Here is a 23,408-nt window from a genome sequence, read left to right on the forward strand (position 1 = left end):
TTAATAATTTTAAAAACCGTCTTCCCAACCCGGAAGTGCCCTGTTAGGGGTTGTTCGCCTCCCGAGTCCTCGTTGGTGGCGCTACTTCCGGTGCTCTGTCAAACAGGCTCCCCGCACCGCCTGTGTCCTCCGCTTCCGGTCCGGCCGAGGGAGGGACCACGGGACGGGGCGGGGGTGTTTGGGGGCGCGGCTGAGGCGGCGGCTGCTGCTGCTGCTGCGCGCGAGACCCCGCCGGAGCGGGCGGTTGCCTGCCTGCCTCCTTGGCTGCCTGGCTGTTGTGGTCGCCGCGCTGAGGTAAAGAGGCGGTCTTTCGGCGGGGGTGGGAGTGAAGAGAGTCGCGGGGCTGCGGGTGTTGGCGCGGCGAGCGGCGGCCGCTCGTGAGGCACGGAGATGGTTCCGGGGAGGGTCTTGGCGCTGCCTCCGCCCAGCGAGAAGGGGCTTACTCTTGAGTAAGCCGGCGACGCTTTCTCCCTCAGGTTCAGGCTGTAAAGCAACTGTACTGGTGGCTCTGGGCACGCGTCGACCTGGCGGTCTCAGCGGGGCTTCTCTCAGGACCGCGGCGGGGCCCTTGGACGCCCCCGGGGGAACGGGGCTCGCCCGCAGCCTCAGGCCGCGCGCTCTGGCGGGGCAGGAGCTGCACCCTCCGCCACGCGTTTTTCCCCCGACCCTGACTCTGAGAGGAATCCCATCCTGCTGCGCGGTCTTACTCTCGAGGAAGGGCCGCGGTGTTCCGCGGGGCGCTTTTGGGCTGCTCTACCTCCCATTGACTTGAACCGTCCTTCCTATCGGGAGCCGTTTTTGAGGAGGGATAAGAAAGTTCTCTATAGTCTGTATGAAAAAGAGCTAAGTTAGAAGAGAATTTCGAAGTGAACTTCAGAGGGTGTAAGAAAAGCCTTTTCTGGGAACGGAAATTTACAAACTTTCACCATTGCCACAGTTTGAAGTTGAATAATTCCAGATGCTCAGTTGTGTTTTCTGCTTCACTTGAATGCACCATATCCTGAATCTGCTGCCACCAGTTCGATTCCACTTGGGATCTAGTGTCAAGGGGGTGAGAGAACTGTTTTTAGTTGTGGCCGTAATTTTATAGTCTTATAACAACATAAAGCTTCTGTGATTCAAAGCTAGGTTAGGTGCAGCACAGAGAAGTCTATGGAGAAGTGACTGCTGAGCGCTCTGGTTGTGCCAATACAAACCATTAATTCATCAGATGAGGTAAAGCTGACTATAGGAGAGAAGGTAGGGAAAAGGTTAAGGGCTTTTTCTGCCAGAACACCTAAAATCAGAGCAGCCCAGTTATGTGTACATCCAATCCCATTGTAGCTCAATTTCCAGCAAGCAAATTGCTGGAAACTCTTAACCCCCCCCCCCAAATATATTTTTTCAGGTGTGGTTTTACCAAGTGCCCCCCCCCCGAAAAATAGGGGCTGGTACTCACCAAGAAATTGTTGCAGTAAGTGTCACAATTTTTAACAAGAAAAGGTGCCTGTACTCACCATGAAGTTGTTGCAGTAAGTGCAACACTTTTTAACAAGAGAGAGAAAGCGGCTCTGTGTGTGCGTGTGTGTGTGTGTGTGTGTGTGTGCGCACATACACATGCCAGTACTGCACACCCTTGAGTACCCCCTGACAAAAGCACTGGTTTTACCAAGTTTTTAGTACTGTTTTGGCTGTGAGCTGCTGTTTTTTGACATACACATTTGTAGATAATGTGTACTGTTAGTGAATTTTCTTATTTTTATTTATCATTAGTAGTCAACTTGATTATGTGTTACGTGAAGAAGGGGATGTGATTGATGGAAACAAGTACACACATATATGATACTAGAGTATTAATTGGAATGGGCAGTGATGTTGGGTGTGTTTTTCTCAGAACGTTGTTAGTATATTGGGGAGTGTATCTTGATCTTTAGGGTCTTGCGTGGTATACCCTGAAGAAGTGGTGATACTGTGTCAGCAGGCTTTTCTTTCTACTTTAAGGCTGCAATCTGAAGTACCTATATCAGGATGCAGGATTTGGTGGGGCTTACTCTGCACGTAAGCATGGTTAAAGTCAGTGCACATATACTGTTCAAAGATTGAAACGCAGATTAAACTGGATGTCCACAAATGGACACCACAAATCCAACCTGTATTTGCTGGGGACAGGGATATTTCAATGAAACAAAGGGTATGGCAAGCATATGCAGTCTGAAATTGATTGTGCACATTGAAAATTGGGGAAAGGAATCTCAGGACTGAACTGCTATGATAGGGATTTGATGGTTGCCTGAATACTTAAGGTGTGGCTGTCCTTGCTCAGGTCCCTTTCTTTAGCACTGGAGGCTGGTAGCGTTTTGCGTTCATGTCTTAATTGTAGCCTTCGGCAAGGATGCATCTGTCTTGCTGGAACCTGCCAAGTAGAGTTGTTCTGGACCTGGGTGAGACCTGCAGGAACCAGAGAGAGAGCACAGCAAATATTCCCACACCTGAAGTGTTTACTGGACACAGCAAGAGAATACCAGGCCATGTATTATAGTATTGGACCTGTAGCACATGTTCCCTGTCTGTTCTTTTGTGGATCTTCACCCGAGGCACTGTAGACAACTTACAGTAATGTCCTTAAAACATGTTCCAAGTAAAATAGAGATTTTATAGATGTCAAACTCTTTTATCCAAAATCCATAGTTGTCCTTGCAGTTTATAAACGGTATGTAAACAGTATGCCAAGTACTAGTTCAGCATTACAAGAATTGTTTGTGGCATTCTAATCTAACTGAAAGCATGGGGTTGGGATTGATGGGATGATTGCACTATGAGCTCTTGAGCATTTCTCCCTGACTTATAGCTAAGGGATTAGTTTGATTTTGATTTACTGTAGCTTAGCAGAACATTTGAGACACACACTGGAAATTCTTGGTCTTCTTTTGGTTGTTTGGTGTTCTCCAAAATGAGAGATGGGCTTGTTCTGCTTGTTCTTGAAACTGCATACTTAGTCTTAGCAAAATAACCTCTTTCATTTAGGGAGAAGTTATTTTGCTAAATGTCAGTACAGTATACAATCTTAAGAGGCAAAGAAAAAGAAGCAAGTTTATTTTAAAGTTTCGGTAGATGGGGTGGGGTGGGAGGAAAGGGTCAACGCTTTGTTCACTTGCTGTTTGCATTTTGCTTTCTTGTATATTAAAATTCTGTTTCCTGACTATCCCTCTTGCCTTTGTAAAAATGATGTGTACAAAATTCACACTGGGAGGTGAATATTTTTCATAAAGTGCCATCATTCATAAAGTGCCATCATTGCATTGACAGGCTGTTCCTGTTATACTTTCTAATGTAAAATTTGATATGGGGAAGAAAATTGAAGTATTGCAGAAAATGGGAGCATAATATGTTTAGTTCAACTATGTGTATAGGATGTGGGTGGTGCTGTGGTCTAAACCACAGAGCCTAGGGCTTGCCAATCAGAAGGTCAGTGGTTCGAATCGCCGCAACGGGGTGAGTTCCCATTGCTTGGTCCCTGCTCCTGCCAACCTAGCAGTTCGAAAGCATGTCAAGTGCAAGTAGATAAATAGGTACCACTCCGGCAGGAAGGTAAATGGCGTTTCTGTGTGCTGCTCTGGTTCGCCAGAAGCAGCTTAGTCATGCTGGCCACATGACCCGGAAGCTGTCTGCAGACAAACACCGGCTCCCTCAGCCAGTAAAGCGAGATGAGTGCTGCAGCCCCAGAGTCATCCACGACTGGACTTAATGTCAGGGGTCCCTTTACCTTTACCTTTACAGTAGGGGACAGGGAAAGGGGCTTCATGTCTAGCTTATGTTTACTCTTGTACAGAAGGGATCTCACCAGGACCACTATTGCATTAAAAACCTGCAATCGCTAGCTTAGTTCTGGATCAGGAGGTAACTTTCCTTGAGGAGAGTTGATCACATAATTACCAATTGCAAGTTTTCTTGGTGTATCTTGTAAACCACTTGATATTTGCAGGTTGCTATTGTGCTGTATTTTCCTGCATCCAAAACTGTGAGGCAGGTCTTACTATTATTGGGGCAGTTGCTAAGGGAGAGTGGAACTCTTTCTTGACACCCTGTGTGTTGTTGCTGCCCTGTTGATTGATAGTGCTGAGGCTTTTCTCTCGCTGCTTCTCTCCCTCCCCCCCCCAAACATCCCTTTTCACACACATTTTGCTTCCCAAGTTGTATGAATGAGGGGCCTGTTGCTGCAACAGTTTTGCAACTGGAGACAGAGTCCAAATGAGTGTATATAATTGTGTGAATATACAAGTAGTGAAATCCCAGGTATGTACAGTAGTCCCGTAAACAATAAGCTGCTGAAAGAAATGAAACTGACCCTCTTCAGAGTGTGCAGATTGGGCACACAAACCCTTGTGTCAGATGCCTTGTCACCTTAAGGATGTTTCCCACATCTTTGATCTAATCAAAACTGATGCAAAGGTAGTTTCTTGTTTAAAAACATAAGAACTCTGCTGGATCAGGACAGTGGCTCATCTAGTCCAGCATCCTGCTCTCACAATCGCCAACCAGAAGTCTATAGTAAGCCTGCAAGCAGGACCTGAGCGCAACAGCATTCTCCTCCTCCGGTGGTTTCCAGCAAATGGAATTCAGAAGTATTTGTTTTATGACATTTTATCCCATCCTCCCACCTAGGAGCTCAGGGTGACGCATGTTCTTCCCACCTTCCCATTTTATCCTAAGCTGGTGAGATTGGTTAGGATAGTGACTGGTCCAGTGTCACCAAGGGAGCTCTGTGGCTCAGTAGGGGATTGTACCCAAGCAAGCCTCCTCACTTCTGGGCCCATGCTCTAAACTCTGCACCACGCTGGATTTGGCCAGCCTAATCTGATGCACTGACATAACTGGAGGCTGGAGAAAAGGAACAGAGAGAGTTAAAACAGCCCCTGCTAGTCCCTCGTTGAGTCTAAAAGGCTCTTGCCTGGGTTTTGACTGCCAATGCATACAAAACTCCAGATTTTCTTATGATCCTTAAATACTATTGACTGATCAGATCAGTCCATAGTAAAATAGCAGGCAAAGGAGAAAGTTTATTTTGTATGCAAATAAGCTTCTGAATAAAGAGACTTCTGAGTAAAGAGTCATCTGGGGCATTTCATTCAGGATAGGACTCGGAGTACAGTACTTAAATAGGTCTCAGTGCTGCTTTTTACTGCTTGGATTGGATTTTGTTTGCTTTTAATTGTTTAATTTAAGTATTTTGTGTCTCATTGTGGAGAGATGACAAGAGGTATGGACTTAATAAAAATAGGCTAAAATGTAACACTCAAATATTTCGTAAATTTGACAAGATGGGAGGATGTTCCTTTTGCACAGATCATGAAGCTGCTTAAGAGACTACACTTCATTAGGGAGAGGAGTTGTAAATGAAAAGGTACCAAATATGCAGTGAAATCTGGGACTGAATGGCGTGGTTTCTCATTCAGGGGGTGGGGGAATATGAGCTTTGCGTTTTTCTTCTTGTCCTGGTGGGAGGACTCCTGGTGGGAGGACAGCGGCAAGTCGCTTACACAGGTCAATATTTGTTTTTCAGATTCCACTGCTCTCCAGAGGCTTTGGCTGGAGTCTTCTCCAGCAGAACTCTCACCTTATCGCAGCCATGTTAACAGCAGGATGAAACTGGAGGCTGTCGTGGAGCAGCTGCAGAAGCAGAAGCAGCAGCAACAGCAAGCAGCCCCTCTGCAGATGGATTCCAGGGAAAGGCAACAGAGGCAGATGAGGGAAACCCAGCTGCATTATGCCCAGCAGCTGACGGTGCAGCAAGCTGCTCTCGGTGCCACATCTGGAAAGGCTCCAGGTGGCCCCCTCCTTAGTCCTTCCGCCCGAGTCCCACCTGTGCTTGGGGCTGCCCAGACGTTTGATCAGAGCAGTATGAACTCGGAGGAGGAAGAGGAAGAAGAAGAGGAGGAGGAGGAGGGAGGAGAAGAAGAAGATTTGGAAGATGGTGACCTTGAGGATGATGCACCAAGAACTGGGAAAGAGTCATGTTCCGCTTTGAAGTATTTTCGTGCTTCCAAAGTTGCCCCCCACAACCAAAGAGTGGCTTCTTCCTCTAATCCTCTGCCTATTCTAGGGGGGCAGCGGGGGCAGCAGGGAAAGGATGAGCAGGGTAATGAGTCTGCCAACCCTCCATATTGTGGTTCATCATCCGGAAGGCAGGCCTGGAGGCTGGATGAGCAGCTCAAGCAGGTCAGTAATAGTGGTTGTTACCCCTGCCACACAGGGGTGACTGTTGGTGATCCTGGAAGCAGGTCCTTCCCTTGAGGGGTTCCATTGTTGCAGCCTTTGCCAACCTGGTGCCCTGCAGATGTTTTGGACTGCAGTTTCCATCAGCTGGCTGGGGCTGATGGGAGTAGTAGTCTAAAGCAGGAACTGGTACATCGCGGGATCCTTATCGTCTACAAAAAATTATGGGGGGAAAGCTTAAAAACTCTGTGTAATCCTCCCCCCAAAAAGCTCAACAACTCTGGGCACTTCCTTCCTTAAAAAAACAAAAAAAAACTCAACTCTTTGCAATCTACCCACCCCACACCCACTCCTCCTCCCTCCAATGACGATGGGTAGATCACTGCCAGTTTTTTATATTGGGAGTCGATCACAGTCTCTTGGGAGTTGGACATGCCTGGTCTGAAGCATCTGCAGGACTAGGTTGGCAGAAAGCTGTGTTAGAGCTTGCCCAATGACTGTCTTGGGCAGATCAAGTATCAGTCAATTAAATCTTTATTATAGTCATAGACCAGCATAAGGGCAGATCAAGTAGTTTTCCTGCCTATGAAATAATAAGAAAGACTGCAGCACTGTGGTGAAGGCTATTGCAGTCCAATCCCTTGAGAAATGTCAGTTCTGAAAAGGGAGAAAGGTAAATCATAGAATTGTAGAGTTGGAAGAGACCCCTGACGTTTCATCTAGTCCAACCTCCTGCAATGCAGGAATCTCAACTAAAGCATCCAGGACAGATGACCATCCAACCTATGTTTAAAAACCTCCATCTTTCATGGGAATCTGTCAAACTGCTCTTACTGTCAGAAAGTTCTTCCTGATGTTTAGTCGGAATCTCCTTTCTTGAATCCATTGGTTTAGGTTCTCGCCTCCAGAGCAGGAGAAAACAAGCCTGCCCCATCTGCCACGTGACAGCCCCCTAGACCAGGCCTCCCCAAACTGCAGCCCTCCAGATGTTTTGGCCTACAACTCCCATGATCCCTAGCTAACAGGACTAGTGGTCAGGGAAGATGGGAATTGTAGTCCAAAACATCTGGAGGGCCAAAGTTTGGGGATGCCTGCCCTAGACATTTGAAGATGGCCACCATATCTCCTCTCAGTCTCCTCCCTCCCAGGCCAAGCACATCCAACTCCCTCAACCATTCCTCACAAGACCTCCCCCCCCCCGCATACATTGCAGCTTCTCAATGTCCTACTTAAATTGTGCACCAAAACTGGATAGAGTATTCCAGATGTGGTCTGACCAAGGCAGAATAGAGTGGTGCTATAACTTCCCATTGACCTAGACATTATACTTCGGTTGAAGAAGCCTAGAATATCATTAGCTTTTTTTTGCTGCTGCATCACATGGTTGACTTGTGTTAAGCTTGTGGTCTACTACGACCCTTAGATCCTTTTCACATCTACTACTAGCAATCCAGGTGTCCCCATACCTATATTTGTGCAGCTGGTACCTGTGGGTTGTCAAGCAACCCCTTTGCAGCTTTTTCAAAAACAGAAGGAAAGCCTTTTGCTTTTTGCAGCTCCTGCCTGCCACTGTGGGCCCAGGAAGGGAAGATGAAGTGCATGGCAGGAATGTGGTGAACCCTCTGAGAACACCCTGGGAAGTCTCCCCTGCTCCCTTAACAGTTTCGGTTTGCAGCTAATGCTGGCAGCTTTGGTATTGTTGGTTGGAGAGTAATGGGCACTCTCTCTATACTGCTACGTGTGACTCTTCTGTGGTCAAAGAGCTTTCCGGGTGTTGCAATTCAAATCATGCAGTGTAATGCAACTGGCAGAAGTTCAGCCAGCCTGCTGAGTCAATTGTAAATTGGTCTCAAGGTGTTCATGAACCATATTGCATGGGGGTTGGCTGCCCTTTAGTTGCACATCCTCTTTGCTTGTTGCTCAGGAGTGATTTCTCTAAATGGTTCTAGAGAATTAGCATGTTGGTATTTTACAGCAAGTGCAAAAGAAAAAAAAAGGAAAAACCCTGTGCTACCTTAAAGTTGAGCAGTTTTGTAGTAGCATCAATGTCTGTTTCTTGCTCCTGGTGAAATGTCATCCTCAGGTGAGAGACAGAGATGACATAATTATGTCTGTGTGTCTCTGTGTGTACACACACACACACACACACACAGAGAGAGAGAGAGAGAGAGAGATAAAACACAATAAAGGTCATAGAATGCAATAGGTTCAGCTTGTGCCATTTCTGTGCATGGATGAAATGTATACAGATTAGTCCCATGACCATTCACAACAGCAATAATTGGTGTTGCAGTGAGCACATCTGCAAAAGGAGCAGGGGGAGTGTCAGTCAGGTGGTGGCAAGCCATCTGGCAAATGATCATTGGCCCTCCTCAGATAAACTGCACAGCTCAATTGAGCTTTTGATGTATAGAAATCCTACCGGACAATTACCCTCTGCCATATCACAACCTGCTTGATATAAGCCAAGTCTGACAGAGGTGTGTAATCTGTGTCATTGTAAATCGTGTGATGTGAATTCTGTCACTATTCAGTCATGCTATGTGAAGGTGCTGTGCTAGCTGTTCAGTGTGAGCAGTCCCTAAATAATTCCAGAAATTCCTGGCCTTTAATGTTATAAATAGCCAATAGCGAAGTGTGTGTATGGGAAAAGCTTGTTCTCCCTTTTAGTGGAGGGACCTCCGGTCTACCACCAGCGCTGATCGGCGAGGAATCCTCGAGCTCCGAGGTTCCTGGCGCTGTGAGGGAGAGGGGGAGCTGCGAGAGCAATGCGGCCCCCCAGAAGAACCCCAGATTGAGCTTTCTGGGGGCATGAGAGCTCACCTGCGCCCCAAAGTGACTCCTCTGCTCCCCGGCAAGCTATTTTAAAGAGCCCCGAGAGAGAGCGGAGTCAAAGTCGCGGGTGCCATTTTCGAGTATACCGCTACCCTCACAGAGCGAAGCTCTGAGCCGGCAGTGGAGGAGTGGTGGATTTTTCAAAAAAAAGGATTTGAAGACATTGGACACCATGAGTAATAGAAAGAAATTAAAGAAAAAATTTCAATTGGAAAGAATTGGCCACGGGAGGAGATTTAAACAGGAAGTCGGTCTCCCCCATTGAGAGAACGGTGATGCAGTTAACTTGCCTGCAGCTGGAGAATTTGACAGGAATTTAATAACTTCCAAGGATTGGATTTAAAACCTTCCCCCTGAGGCAGGGAAAAGGGAGAAGGATTGACTATATTAAAATCCCTGCAAAATTTTTTAAGTTGTACTGGGGAAAGCCCCCCAGGATCTGGAGTCGGGTCCCTGGAGGGATCAGCCAGCCGCCATTATGACATCACAATAGGAAGGAATTTGTTTACCTCTTTGAGGCTGAGAACTGTTAACTTTGAAGAGAGCGCAAACATAAGGCTGTGTACAAGAAGTTTGATAATGCTCTTTTCAGAAATGGACATAAGATTTAAAAAATATAAATAAGAATTAAAAAGTGAGATTGATAACCAGATCGGACGTAAACTTTGTTTCTGAGGTTTGGAAATACGAACAGCGCCACTTCCTGCATTGTAATCTGTGCAGTTCCTATTGAATTTGAGACAAACAGGATGTCAGTAGACACAACATCATCTGGCTCTTTAGACTTTGTGGGTTATCAAAAACTCCTGGAACTGATTTTGGATGTGAGAGATGAATTGCGGCAGAATAATATACAGATTCGCAAAATAAGACAGAACTGTGTGGAAAGTGAAGGTGGATTGGTTTCAGTAGAGAATAAAGCGAAGCAAGATGAACAAGCACCAGCTGGGGACATTGTAAATGACTTTACAGAAGAGGAGGAAGATCCATCAGTTCTGGACAATATAATTGAACTTAAAAAAGAGTAGGAAGAAGTATGGAATATTGTTCCCCCAGTAGGAGAGGGGGAACAAGACTTATGTTCAAGGTTCAAGAAGAACCAGCATGGAATAATGTCCTCCCAGTGAGAGAGGGAGGGCAGGATCTGTGCTGGGGCCTGAGCTTAACTGGGGGAAAAAATTAAGATAGGGCTGAAAAGTGGAAACATAGCTGGATGGTACTGTTGCTACAATTAGAAAATTGGGGGGGGGGTAGCAGGGGACAAAGAAGGGAGAGTGGTGGATACTGGTAGGTGGTGAAAGAGTGGGAATAGGGTGAGGAGCAACAATGGGTTATTTTCTGATTGATTAAGATGGTCCGAAACTGGAACGTTTTATGGAGCTGGTTGAGGCATCTGGGAGATCCGGAGTCCAGGGGAAAAGGGGTAGAATTAGATAAAAGTGGTTAAAGGTTATTATGATAGAAGAAATAATATTTGAATGTATGGAAAAATTTTGGGGTATAAATTGTGAGGCTAAAGGAAGAATTAGAGATGGATGGGGAAATAAATTTAGATTTGGATTAATTAATGAATTATAGGTTGAGGATAGTCGATGGTTTTTTTTTCTTTGTGTAGACTAGAATTGGTTGTGAAATAATGGGAAAATTTAGATTTAATAAATGGACCCAGTGTGGGGGGAATCGAGGAAGTCCACAATGTCAAGTTAATGTAAGAATTGATATGGTTTTTTTCTTTTTTGATTATGTTTTATTTTTATTTTTGCTTTTTGCTTTTTTGTTTTTGTGTTGAAATGTTTGAAAATCAATAAAAAAAAATATTTGGGGGGGGGAATCAGCCCACGTGGAGCTTGTTACCAATCATCCAGTCTTGATGGCTTAAAGGCATGTGTTGCAAGGAGGACCGTGTTACAAGCCAGGACTGGTCAGCCTATGGTACTCCACATGGTGTTGGGACTCCCTCTCCCAGTAGCCCCAGCCATCATGGCTACTCGTCAGGGAAAATGGGGGGTTATCTGTCCATATCTGAAGGAGCCACAGGCTACCCACCCTGTTTCAGGCTATGGTGGGCAGTCGCTCCAGAGCATTCATGGCCACATGATATAGTGATGGCTACTAGCTTAGATGGCTTTGAAAGGAGGCTAGGTAAATTCACAGAGGAAACATCTGTCTTTGACTGTTGGTCATCGATGGTTGGTCATATGTAAACTCCAGGCTGATTTAGAAGTTAATCAGGGGGCAAAGACGAGGGCTTTTGACATCATACCCTGCTTACTGGCTTCCTTAAGGCATCTGGTGGACCAGCTCCCCTCACCCCATACCCTTGGCTGAGCCAAATGAGATTGTAGTCCCACAACATCAAATGCTTACCCTTGTCCACATGGAAGAAATGGAATCATTTGATCTTGCTTGGTAATGTTCTTCTGTCAAATAGTTAGCAAGTTCTCCTTAAATGGTGTTTTACATTGACAAGTACATACGTTTGATCTAAAAATGGCTCTCTACTGCATTAACTTCACTTGAAATTGACACTCTGAACCAAAATGTGTTTTTGGCATAATACCACTTTCCCTGCTCTTCATCCCCATTTTAAAACTCGAGCTCCATCCCACTGTAGGCAAGTCCTGTTTTCAATTGAAATACTATTGGAAGGCAGGCAGGTGGTGATGCCTGGCTGCTTTGAGTTCCATTCAGCCTCCCACAGTCAAGTAAATAATTGTAGAGCACCCTTGCAGACAAAAGAGCTGGCTCAGCTTATGACACAGGGGCGGTGAGAATCTTGTCAGCACAAAATGAGGAGGGAAGGGTTGGCCGCTTGTCAAGGGACTGGCAAATCCCCAAAGGAAAGCAGAGGGAGCCATTTGGGCTTTTTATCTCCCCTAAGCTTCTGGGATCCATCTGGGCTCAGTCAGCTACAGTAGGAAGGTTACTGTGGCCGGCTGCAATTGAGCAGAGGAGAAATGAAAACTTTGCAGGGGAAGGGTGTTCCTTGCAGAGTTCCTTGCAGAGGTGTGGGGCCCTCTCCAGTTGTAGAGAAATCTGAATAGTTTCTCTGAATAGTTTCTCAGGTTACCAGGGAGAAGAAGAAGTGCAGAGGGAATTGCAGCAAGTTCTGTTCACTTGGGGTAACATTTCACAGCAAGTTACATATATAACTCTTCCACTGCATGTTTGAAATGCTTGTGTTTACATTTATATGACTTTGTTGCATAGAAACAGTGGCACAAATTTTCAAGCAGATATGTTTATCTTAATATGTGTACACTTGTGGATGTTTGAGTTCTCCATCAGATCCATTTAAGATGTGTCAGATTGAGGTCAAAAGTGAAGAAACACAATTCAGTCTTGAAGTCCAGAAGCTGAATGTGGTACCGGTATGGTATGGGTTTATTATTATTTTAAGCCTTGCACATGCAGCGCAATGCTCAGTTTAGATGCTGATGATGAATTTGGAATCTGAAACATCTCTGCCGTGAACATAAAATCTTCAAATGCTCTCTCACACACAAATTTATGGCTGGAGGAGAAAATGTGATGCTCCCTAGGACAGTGTTCAAAATAGTCATGTCCATGCATTGAAATTTGTTATTTATTTTTTCTTGATGTCCCAAGTCCATTTGTTTAGATAATATGAATTTTAATCTGCTTGGGATAGGAATTGCTGTTTTGTTTGTTGCACTCTTTGCAAAGTTCTGTCACTGTATAGTGACTAAAACATCTAGGATGTAGCTAAGCAGACAGAAGCAAGGTTGATGAGTGGATCTGGGACCACTCATGTCTCTGGGATAGGACACCTCCATCTATCCCAGTGGTCAGTACAGTGGTACCTTGGGTTACAAACGCTTTGGGTTATGTGTTTTCAGGTTGCAGACCGTGGTAAACCCGGAAGTACCGGAAAGGGTTCCTTCCGGGTTTTGCCGCTCACGCATGTGCAGAAGCACTAAATTGTGTTACACGCGTGTGCAGACACAGCGCTGCATGTTACGGATGCTGCGGGTTGCGCACGTGCCTCCGTCACCGATTACGTCCACAACCTGAGGTTCCACTGTATTAAGGATGGAGAGCAAATCCAGCCTTCATTGCAACCAGGGCTTTTTTCAGCCAGAACTCTCTGGAACTCAGTTCTGGCACCTCTCAGGGGGCTCCATTGCTATTCTAGGAGAACAAGGAAGGTTTCCATGGTGAGTTCTGGCACCTCTTTTTCTAGAAAAATAGCACTGATTGTAACCAAGAATGCCATTAAGTGTGGAGCTGCACAGCAACTATTTACTTAGTTGAGAGAAAATAATAGAGGTGGTGGTACTTGGAGCACTGCTGGGGTAGAGGCAAGGGCCGTGTCCCAGAGATGTGAGTGTTCCCAGTCTCTGAAAATCAACCTTGCTTCTGTCTTCTGAGCTACATCGGATTCAGTTTTGTAGAGGTTGCTGTGGAAAGTGAGGGATGTGTGTGCAAAGATGTGTGATCAAACCGGTGTCTGGATGCAGCAGTGGGATGGATAAGGTCTAAAAAACTATGTCTGGATCCTGGCAGGATGGACACTCTGTCGGTGCGTGGTTCCCAGGTCAAGGAAGTACCGTATTTTTCCATGTATAAGACTAGGTTTCCCCCCTAAAAAATAATGTCCAAAATTTGGGGGCATCTTATACATGGATAGATCTCCCCCCATTTTCTTAAATCAGAGTCCCCCCAAATAGGGGGCATCCTATACTTGGGGGCGTCTTATAGATGGAAAATATACGGTAATTCAGATGCCTGTGCTAGATGGGGTTGCTCTCTCCCTGAAGGAGTAAGTGCGTACTTAAGAGGTGCTCCTGGATCCAGCTCTGAATGCACATATGTTCTTGGTGGCTAGGAGTGCCTTTTATGGCCTTCAATTGGTAAAATCACTACGGTCAATTTTGGATTGGGATAGCTTGACCACAGTTGTCCATGCATTGCTAACCTCTTGGTTGGATTACTACAATGCACCATGTGTGGGGCGGCCTTTGGCTGAGTTGGAAGGTGCAGCTGGTGCAAAACCAAATTACTAGTTTGGGGGGGGGGCAAAATAACCTCAGCCCGCTTGCAGGATTTGTGCTGGTTGCTAATCTGCTACTGGGCAAAGTTCAAAGTGTTGGTACCAGCATATAAGGCCCTTTACAGCTCAGAACCAGGTTACTTGAGAGACTGCCTTATCCCTTAAATGCTCAGGGGATAGCTGCAGTGCAGGACAGTTTCTTCTGCAAGTTCCAAAAATTTCAGAATCCTGCTCCACAGTAACCTGGAGCAGGGCTTTCCTGTGGAATAGTATTCCTGTCAAAATAAGACAGGCACCCACTGTCTGCACGTTCCAGAAACAATTGGAGACTGTTACAGCTGGTTAAATGGGTCTTTGCCACGAGTGTCTAGTTTGTATGGTTTTATCACAGGTGTGTAATCTGATATGTGTAGCATCTGGGAGGGACTTGCCGTAGTCAGCCTGCAGGCTTCATTTTGAAAATGAGTCTCTAAGCTGAGCTCATGCTTACAGTGTAAACCTAATATTTGTTGCCCCCACTGCTGACCTGCCCACTCTGGGTAACTTGCGTGTTGAAGAGTTCTGGAGAACTAAGGAGCTTGCCACACTTTTGTGACATTTTGGTTGGTCCCAACTGATGCGTTGCCTAACCATGGATTTTAAAGTTGTAACGGAAGTCTAATGAAAGAGTCAGCTGGTCAACTACACAGGCAAAATTTAGTGTATTTCCTATTTATCACACTTAACCTTGATTGGTTTCATGTTTCTCAAGCATTTAGAAAGCCACAGGAGCTTTTGTACCACTTGCTGGGGGAAAGGAGGATGATTTTCCAGCTCTTATTATTATACTGTACTTATTTATCTTCCGCCTTTTCCCCAGACAGGGACTCAAGGCAGCTCATGCAAAGTATAACAGGCAATAGAAGGTGTACATGGGGGGGGGGGTATGTGTGGGAGAGAGTATTACTACAGCATTCTCCTCTGCTAGTGCTTAAGAGCTTCCAGCACAGGATAGTAAACCTGATCTTATCAGTGTTGTACTACAACAGTTTTTCTTGTTAACAGCATCTGGTTCACTTCCGAGGGCTCCTCTCTTGACCCACAGAAGGAATTTCTGCTGCTTCTCCAATAATCTTCAAATCATTCTCCCACCACCGCCACCTCTCTCACGTGTGTGTGTGTGTGTGTGTGTGTGTGTGTGTGTGTGTGTGTGTTTGGCAAAGCTGGTGGACGAAACCAGAACAGATCCTTGGTCAACATTTCCTTGTCTCAAAATGAGTGCTTATTCCTGGAGAAACTACTACTCTAGATATTCAAGCCTTGCTATTTTCTAAATAGATAGAATAGAAAAAGGGAGAACTAAAATAATGAAAATCAGATATGGTTGAACCTCTTAGTTTTCACAGCATTAATATTTTTGAATGGTCCTACATTCACTGCTGCTCCCTTATCTTCTCAGTGGTGGTTAGGAACAATTCTCACAAATTCAGGCAGATGATGGGAGAAGGCTTTGCCTACCACTCCCTGCCTGAGATTCTGGTTCAGCCATTGTGATTTGTACTTGAGGGCCTTGAGACTAGGCTACAGCAACAAGCTGTATGTGAGATTTGCTTATTAAGAACAAGGTGGACCACAAGCTTAACATGAGTCAACCATGTGATGCAGCAGCAAAAAAGCTAATGCTATTCTAGGCTGCATCAACAGAAGTATAATGTCCAGATCAAGGGAAGTCATAGTACCACTCTATTCTGCCTTGATCAGACCCATAGCTTTCAAGTTTTCCCTTTACTCGCGAGGAAGCCTATTCAGCATTAGGGAATTTCCCTTAAAAAAGGGAGAACTTGACAGCTATGGTCAGACCCCACCTGGAATATTGTGTCCAATTCTGGGCACCACAATTTAAGAAGGATGTTGACAAACTGGAACGCGTGCAGAGGAGGGCAACCAAGAGGATCAAGGGTCTGGAAACCAAGCTTTATGAGGAATGGTTGAAGGAGCTGGGTAAGTTTAGCCTGGAAAAGAGGAGACTGAGAGGAGGTATGATAACCATCTTCCAATATTTCAAGGGGTGCCTCACATGGAAGAGGGAACAACCTTGTTTTCTCCTGCTCCGGAGGGTAGGACTCAAACAAATGGCTTCAAGTTACAATAAAGGAGATTCCAACTAAACATCAGGAAGAACTTTCTGACAGAGCTGTTTGACAGTGGAACGGTCTCCCTCAGGAGGTTGTGGCCTCTTCTTCCTTGGAGGTTTTTAAGCAGAGGTTGGGTTGCCATCTATCATAGATTCTTTAGTTGAGATTCCTGCATTACAGGGGGGTTGAACTAGATTACTAGATGACTCGTGGGTCCCTTCCAACTCTATGATTCTAAGACTAGTCACAAGTTGTTCCTAAATATCATGGCCCACTTCTTTGACAGGGTGAAACGCATTACAGCAACTGAACCAACTGCAGGGGATGTTTGCAGCCTTTCTGCTCTTAAGTTTGCTTCTGACATTTATAGCCCTAAATAGCTTGGGTGCGGCATATAGCAATATCAGATGCCTTTGTAGACATTGCTTTGAGCTCTTGGAGTGATTTTATAAGAATCTAGTGCACAAATATCTGAAATTACTTCCCTTTCTGAAAGATGCAATGCTGGAATCCTTTTTCCATGGCCTGAATTTCTTGTGGAGGTGCTACAAAACCATTGCTCTTTGGGCTGGCATTTGGTGGCTGAAGCTAAGCCAGCCTGGAGTTTGTCAGTTCAGCCTTACAGGTGAAACTCAGAAAATTAGAATATTGTCGAAAAGTGCATTTATTTCAGTAATGCAACTTATTATTATTTTTCTTTTACTTTTTACAAATGCTTTCTTTTGGAAATTCCACAGTAATAAAACAAATAGTTACAATAATACAAAAATAAACATCGCTATTACATTTCATTAATTACATTCCATTTATAATTGACCTGCCTAACGATAAATTATTACAATTACAACAAATAAAGGCTTGACATATCTTGCTTTGCATGTCATGCATCTATCTCATATATTGGTTTCACCTTTTAAGTTGCATTACTGAAATAAATGCACTTTTCAACGATAATCTAATTTTCCGAGTTTCACCTGTATATTTAGGTTTTGGTGCAGTTTTTATTTGGATGGCATGCTTTAGATTTTTATCTTTTTTAGTTTGGTTTTCAAGTGGTTGTGATTTGCCCCACCACCACCACCACCTTTAGGCTGGGGCAGGATATAAAGTCTCACAGATAAAATTAACTGCAAGTGTAATAAATAATAGGAACCAAAGTGTTCTGTGGAGTGGGTGCATGGAAGGAAGCAGTTCTGGGAAGCACCAACAGAGAAATGGAACCGAGGGTGGCTGCCCATTTGACAGCAGTTGTTGAAAGAGTTGCACAGTATTAGGTAAAACCTTTTTTCTTATGCTTCAGTTTTCTGTTGCACCAGTTTTTATAAGGTTTGGAGCAGCAAATACGGTAATAAATGCCTCTGATTGTCCTTGGGATGTTCCTCCAGAATGAAGGTGTCACAGGACTTTGATGTGAGAGATCTTGAGTGCTGCTACATTCCCTGCCAAAAGGTAGCCTTTTGAAGACTAGAGTTCTGCATAGAGAGGGCCCATGGTGCATAAATGAAAGAAATAGTTCATCCTGATGGTGGGAAAAGCTGCCCCATGGGAGGGACCCTCCAACCATTTACAAGTTTGGCTTCTGAAGAAATAGAAATGGAGAAGTGTTGTTGTGTCAGGAATTTCCACTTCAGTCTTTGAGGAAAGGGTTAAGTAGCTTTGGGGGTGGGCAGTACTAGGGAAACTGAAATTGTTTTGGACATCTGAATTCCACTCTAATAAGATGTCCCAGGTGGCTGGGGAGTAATCCTAAAATAGCTGCAGCTCTTAATTGCTTCTGTAAAGTCAGGCTTGCAATCTCTGGGGAAGAACAGCTCCCTGGCATGCTTTGATAGCTGACTAACCTTAGAAGGTGTGTTTGTGGATCAGAGATGAAGCGGAATGTCGCCAGCAGATTTTGGGGATGCCCCTAAGGCCTAAAGCTGCCTCTCTTTCTTCTCTCTCTCTCTCTCTCTCTCTCTCTCTCTCACACACACACACACACACACACACACACACACAGGAATCCTTATCTGTGATATGTCCGTTAGAGATTTCAGGTGAACACAAGGAACACAGCATTTACCACCCCTCTGCTTTGTAAAAACCTTGCTGATGTTGATCCAAAACATGCCATAGCTAGCATGCACCATAGCCAAGTATGTATTCTAGTAAATATGCAGGAAAAGAAACGTCTAGAGTAGGCATAGGCAACCTTGGCTCTCCAGATGTTTTGGAACTACAACTCCCATGATCCCTAGCTAACAGGGCCAGTGGTCAGGGATCATGGGAGTTGTAGTTCCAAAACACCTGGAGAGCCAAGGTTGCCTATGCCTGGTCTAGAGTAACTACAAGTTGCCGGTGTGCAGCAAGTGGTCCAGGATCAGATGGGAGCAAAGACTTAAGCAGGAACAAGATGTGGAGGACCAGCCAGGAGCTTAGTTACCTGCTCGGTTGCTTGAGGCCGGCAGGGGAAATGACTGCTAGGATGAATCAGTTGGGAGAGGAAGTCCAGAAGCTTCTGTCTTGTGTGTCTGGAGAAGGAGTGTATGACCTTTTTTACTTGGTTAGTGCCGAGGCGTTTTGTATTCTGTACCATATTTGTCTGGAGAACGTGTAAATATACTTGTAGCAAGTGCAAACTGGTTGCCTTGCTGGAAGAGAAGGTATAGCAACTTGCGGCCCACCTAGCCGCAGTTTGAGCTGCAGGACAAGATTAATAGTTTCTTGATAGAGCTGAGTGGACTGTGCTGGAACAGCAGCACAGGTGGGGTGTCCCTACAAAGGAGAAAGATTGCCCATTGCAAGAGACAACCCCCTGGAGGAACATGACACACAGAAGTAGGACTGTCAGGATCTATGCTGTGTCATTGGAGCTGCAAAATCAATTTCATGCTCTTACCTCAGACACCTGGGCCTGAGGAGCTAGGACAGCAGTTGCCAACCTCAGAATATACCAAAGTGGCTGTGAAAGGTACAGTGCACAGAATGATTCCTGCCACCCCCCAGAAGATGAAGAGACAGGAGGAGATGGACTTGGAGGACTCATGGACTCATTTTCTATTCTTGACCTTAACCCTTCAGATGTGGATGAGTATGTTGATAACCCACTTGCTACCTTCCAAGGAAATGAACTCTGAGAAAGAGAATTGCAGTCTGAAGAAGACAAGCTGAGAGGAAGTAGCAGCAAGTACTTGAGCCATTAGGCTCCTGACTTTGTAACCTATCCCAATAATATCCAGCTAAGCTCCAATATACAAGAGGGGCAGACTAAACAGCCATTGCAGACCTTAGAACATTCCAAGGAGCCTTTAGAAGGCACATTGTATAGAACGATTCCTGCCATTCCCCAGAGGAGGAAGAAATTTGTGGTGGTGGTAAGTGACTCCCTATTGAGGAGGATGAAAGCAATAGTGTGCGAAGGAAACAGGATGTCCCAGGAGCTGTGCTATCTTCCAGGTGCAAAGATTCATGATGTGACAGAGAAGTTGCTGAATCTTATAAAGCCACCTGACCACAACCGCTCCTTCTGATTCATGTGGATACAAACAATACTGCCACAGACAGCCTTCCAGTTAGGGACGATGAAACTGGGCAGAAGCTGTAGAGCCTTGGGGCACAGGTGGTATTTTCATCACTCCTTCCTGTTGATGGTCATGGCCCAGAAAGGAAGAGGAAAATACTGGAGGTAAACAACTGGCTGTGTAGGTGGTGTCACCAGGAAGGTTTGGCTTCTTGGATCATGATCTCCAGTTCCTTAAGGAAGGACCTCTAGCAAGAGATGGGCTGCACTGCACAGTGGGTAGCAAGAATATGTTTGCTAAGAGTCTCACAAACCTGATCAGGTGAGCTTTAAACTAGATCTTGAGGGGGAGGGAGACAACATTACAGATGACAGAAGAACACCTGGTTCTGGAGATAATAGCTTCATTGATGCACAGGAAACTGAGGTGGTACTCTCAAAACCTGTCAAAGGGCAAGAAACTACAATAAGAAAGCGGCTAGAGAGAATGACTATTGGTTTCAGTTGTCTGTACCAATGCACAGAGCATGGGAAACAAGAAAGACAAATTAGAGCTCTTAATACAGGATGGCAAATATGACCTAATAGGTATTACGTACTGAAACCTGGTGGGATGAGACTCATGAATGGAATGTAGAAGTTGAGGGGTATAATCTATTCAAAATGAATATACCAAGCAGGGAGGAGGAGTAGCATTGTATGTAAAGGAAGTGTCCACTTGTGAACAGATCCATGACCTGGAGCACAGAAGACAGATTGAGAATACAGTGGTACCTCGGTTTGTGACTGCCTCAGGGAGCGACCGCTTCGGTTTCCGACCACCGCGGACCCAGAAGTGTTTACATCCAGGTTCCGCGGTGCTCAGATGCGCAGAAGCGCTCTATCAGTGCTTCACGCACGTGTAGAAGTGTGCCTCAGGGAGCGATGAACTCGGGGAGCGACTGGCTTCCCAGAACCAATTGTGGTTGCAAACCAAGGTACCACTGTATATGGATAAAAATGGTAGGAGAGGGAAACAACAGTGACCTTACTGTGGGTGTCTGCTATAGACCTCCAAGCCAGACTGAAGACTTGGATGATGCTTTCCTACAGCAGATTACTGTACCAGTCATTCACAAAGGAGCAATATAGTAGTCATAAGAGACTTCTACTTCCCCAATATCTGTTGGAACTCAAACTCTGCCAAGAATGTAAGGTAGGAACAATTTTTTTCCATTGCCTTGCCAACAATTTCGTTTCCCAGAAACAACAAGGGGGTCATCTATCTTGGACCTGTTCCTCACCAACAGAGAAGAACTGATTGACGAAGTGGAAGTACTCTGAAACTTGGGAGGAAGTGATCATGTTGTCTTGGGTTTCATTTTATACAGGCAAGGGAAAGCTTTAGGAGGAGCTTTCTGAGGGTAAGAGCCGTTCGGAGGTAAAATGAGCACCTTCAGAAGGTGGTGGACTCTCCTTTGTTAGATGTTTTTAAGCAGAGGTTAGATGGCCATCTGTCTTTTATACGGTACTTTAGTTGAGATTCCCTCACTGCAGGGGGTTTGGATTAGATGAATCTTCAGGGGATCCCTTCCAACTCTATGATTCTATGATTAATATAATGACAAATACTCCCAATTCTATACTATTAAGTAAATTCTGCAACTTGTATGATTTAGGTAAATGAAGCAAGTTTGTCTGACAACTCTCTCTGTATAATTCTGCTTTTTCCCTATTTCATACATCTATATATTTTCCTTCTGCCAGTCATGGGAAAGAGCAAGCAGCCATGTCTTGCCCTGAAGCCTTCCCACCTGCTGGAAGTCAGAGTGGATTGGTGTATTGGTATGCTATAAATAAAGTTTCCATTTTTTGTGATTCATGAATTCCCTGAATTTGAGTGCGTAGAATCATTTAATTGTGGTTGCTGTAACAATTCAAAATAGTTGTCTGCAACCAAATGGAACATTTATATTACTGAGGAGCATGAACTAAAACCTCTGGTTATGCAATTCACAATCCTTTTGCCACTGCACAGTTGTTTCTGCTTAGTAATAAGGGGTGAGGTTATAACATTTCTTTTTGGTTCTCTGTATACATAAGGACACTAAGCAAGATCATTTATATAAGGACAAGTGCTACTAACACATTGGATGTGCTGGATTCTGGGCTTAAGTGCCCAGAACCCTGCAGAAACAAGGCACAGTGTTAGTGAGCAAAAGTGTTTTCTCTAGTGAAATGGAAAGTAAATGTCCATGCTGTCTGTTTGAATAATGCATATTTTTAATTTTTTTGCAATAAATACATTAACAATACAAAAAATGAATGCACGCCCAGTTGCATCATACCTTTAACCCAAGTCAAATATTTCCCCTCATTATCTCTCTCCCCCACTTTTAACAAGAAAAGCAGGTTTTAATTCAGTGGCTGCCTTCAAATGGCATGCTAAACTATGGTGAGATGTGAACAAGCCTTTATCTGTCCCTGTGTTCTTCACAGTAAAATATGAGCATTCATTGACTGCTTTTGACTATGTCCGTGCATCTCTGCTGATCAGTTTTAGACGTTTATGTTTAAAGTCCTGATCTGTAGTCTGGGACCTCCATACTAACTGCACAGGATTGTGTCCGGGGGAGGTTACTTTGATGTTGCTAACGCAGTGGTTTGACTTCACCCCTGTAGGTGCACTCCCATTGTCTCTCAAGACAGATGGATGCCAACAGTCCACAAACGAAGGAACAATTCAGCTCCTGCTTATTTTGGGGTGGGGGTGGGGAATCTTCCTCCAGTTTGTGTGTCAAAGAGTCCTCACAGGGTGGTGGTAGTCGTAAACTACTTGCTTACCAGTAAATTTTGGAGCATTTGTTGCATAGCTGTCAAGTTTTCCCTTTTTTAAAGGGAAATTCCCTTATGCCGAATAGGATTCCTCGCAAGAAAAGGGAAAAGTTGACAGCTATGATTTGTTGACCAATAGTGCAGATGAGTGTGGAAGAAAGGTGTGCATGATTTCTATGAGTGGTCGTCCTTCCATATATACAAAGCTTGTTTTCTGAGCTCTTGCTGAAGAAGGGCTGGGAAAGCAGGGTGCTGTGATAAACAGCTGACATAACAGAAGTGGCAATAATCCTCCATTAAATATCTTTCAGCTGATGGGGCTCACCGGATAATTGACTTTCCAGCAGGAATTACTGGCTCAAACTAAATCAGCAGGCATTAGGGCAGCCTGCTGCCGTTTCGAAAGGGAGAATGTAGCTTTGCCTGACTCTGACAGGGACTATTCATCTTGGTAATTCAGTGTATGTGTCACTACCAGATGACACTAAGACTGTAGACACTAAAGTGGCTCTAATTAAAAACTGTTTTTGTTTGGAATTCCCTTCATGAATTCAGTAGCTTTTTATCTGATTTAAGATCCTATGTGCTCACCACCAGATGGTGGGTGGGTGATCAGAACCAGCCGGTGGTGTTTGACCTCCTCTGGTTCGCTTTTTGTCTGTTGCCCAGGCTACCTTTTACACTGTGGTGTTTGCAGTTCAGACGGCAGCAGAATTTGTCCTTCCGTTCCCACAACCATTAGAAGCAAATGCTGCTTGGCCACTTCTTCCTGCTCTGGCAACTCCTTGGGATGATGAGATTCTCATTGAAACGTGTCTACAGTGGGAGCAGATTCTAGTGGGAGGGCAACTGCACCTCAGACCCATGAAGTTAAGGGTTCACATAATCACAATGTGGGTACATGTTAAATAGTGTTCAGGGGTTTGCTTGAACGCAAGAT

General features: G+C 44.9%; 1 protein-coding gene across 1 annotated transcript in view; it reads left to right on the forward strand.

The window, feature by feature from the left end:
* The window catches only part of ARID3B (AT-rich interaction domain 3B), a 60,231-nt gene continuing 36,823 nt past the window's right edge, over window positions 1-23,408 (forward strand). The window contains exons 1-2 of the mRNA XM_035112397.2: window positions 1-294; window positions 5,540-6,195. Coding sequence (XP_034968288.1) covers window positions 5,620-6,195 — 576 coding nt within the window. The 5' untranslated portion in view covers window positions 1-294; window positions 5,540-5,619. The remainder of the gene's footprint in view (window positions 295-5,539; window positions 6,196-23,408) is intronic.

This window comes from Zootoca vivipara, chromosome 9 (assembly GCF_963506605.1).
Source record: "Zootoca vivipara chromosome 9, rZooViv1.1, whole genome shotgun sequence".
Taxonomy (NCBI): Eukaryota; Metazoa; Chordata; class Lepidosauria; order Squamata; family Lacertidae; genus Zootoca; species Zootoca vivipara.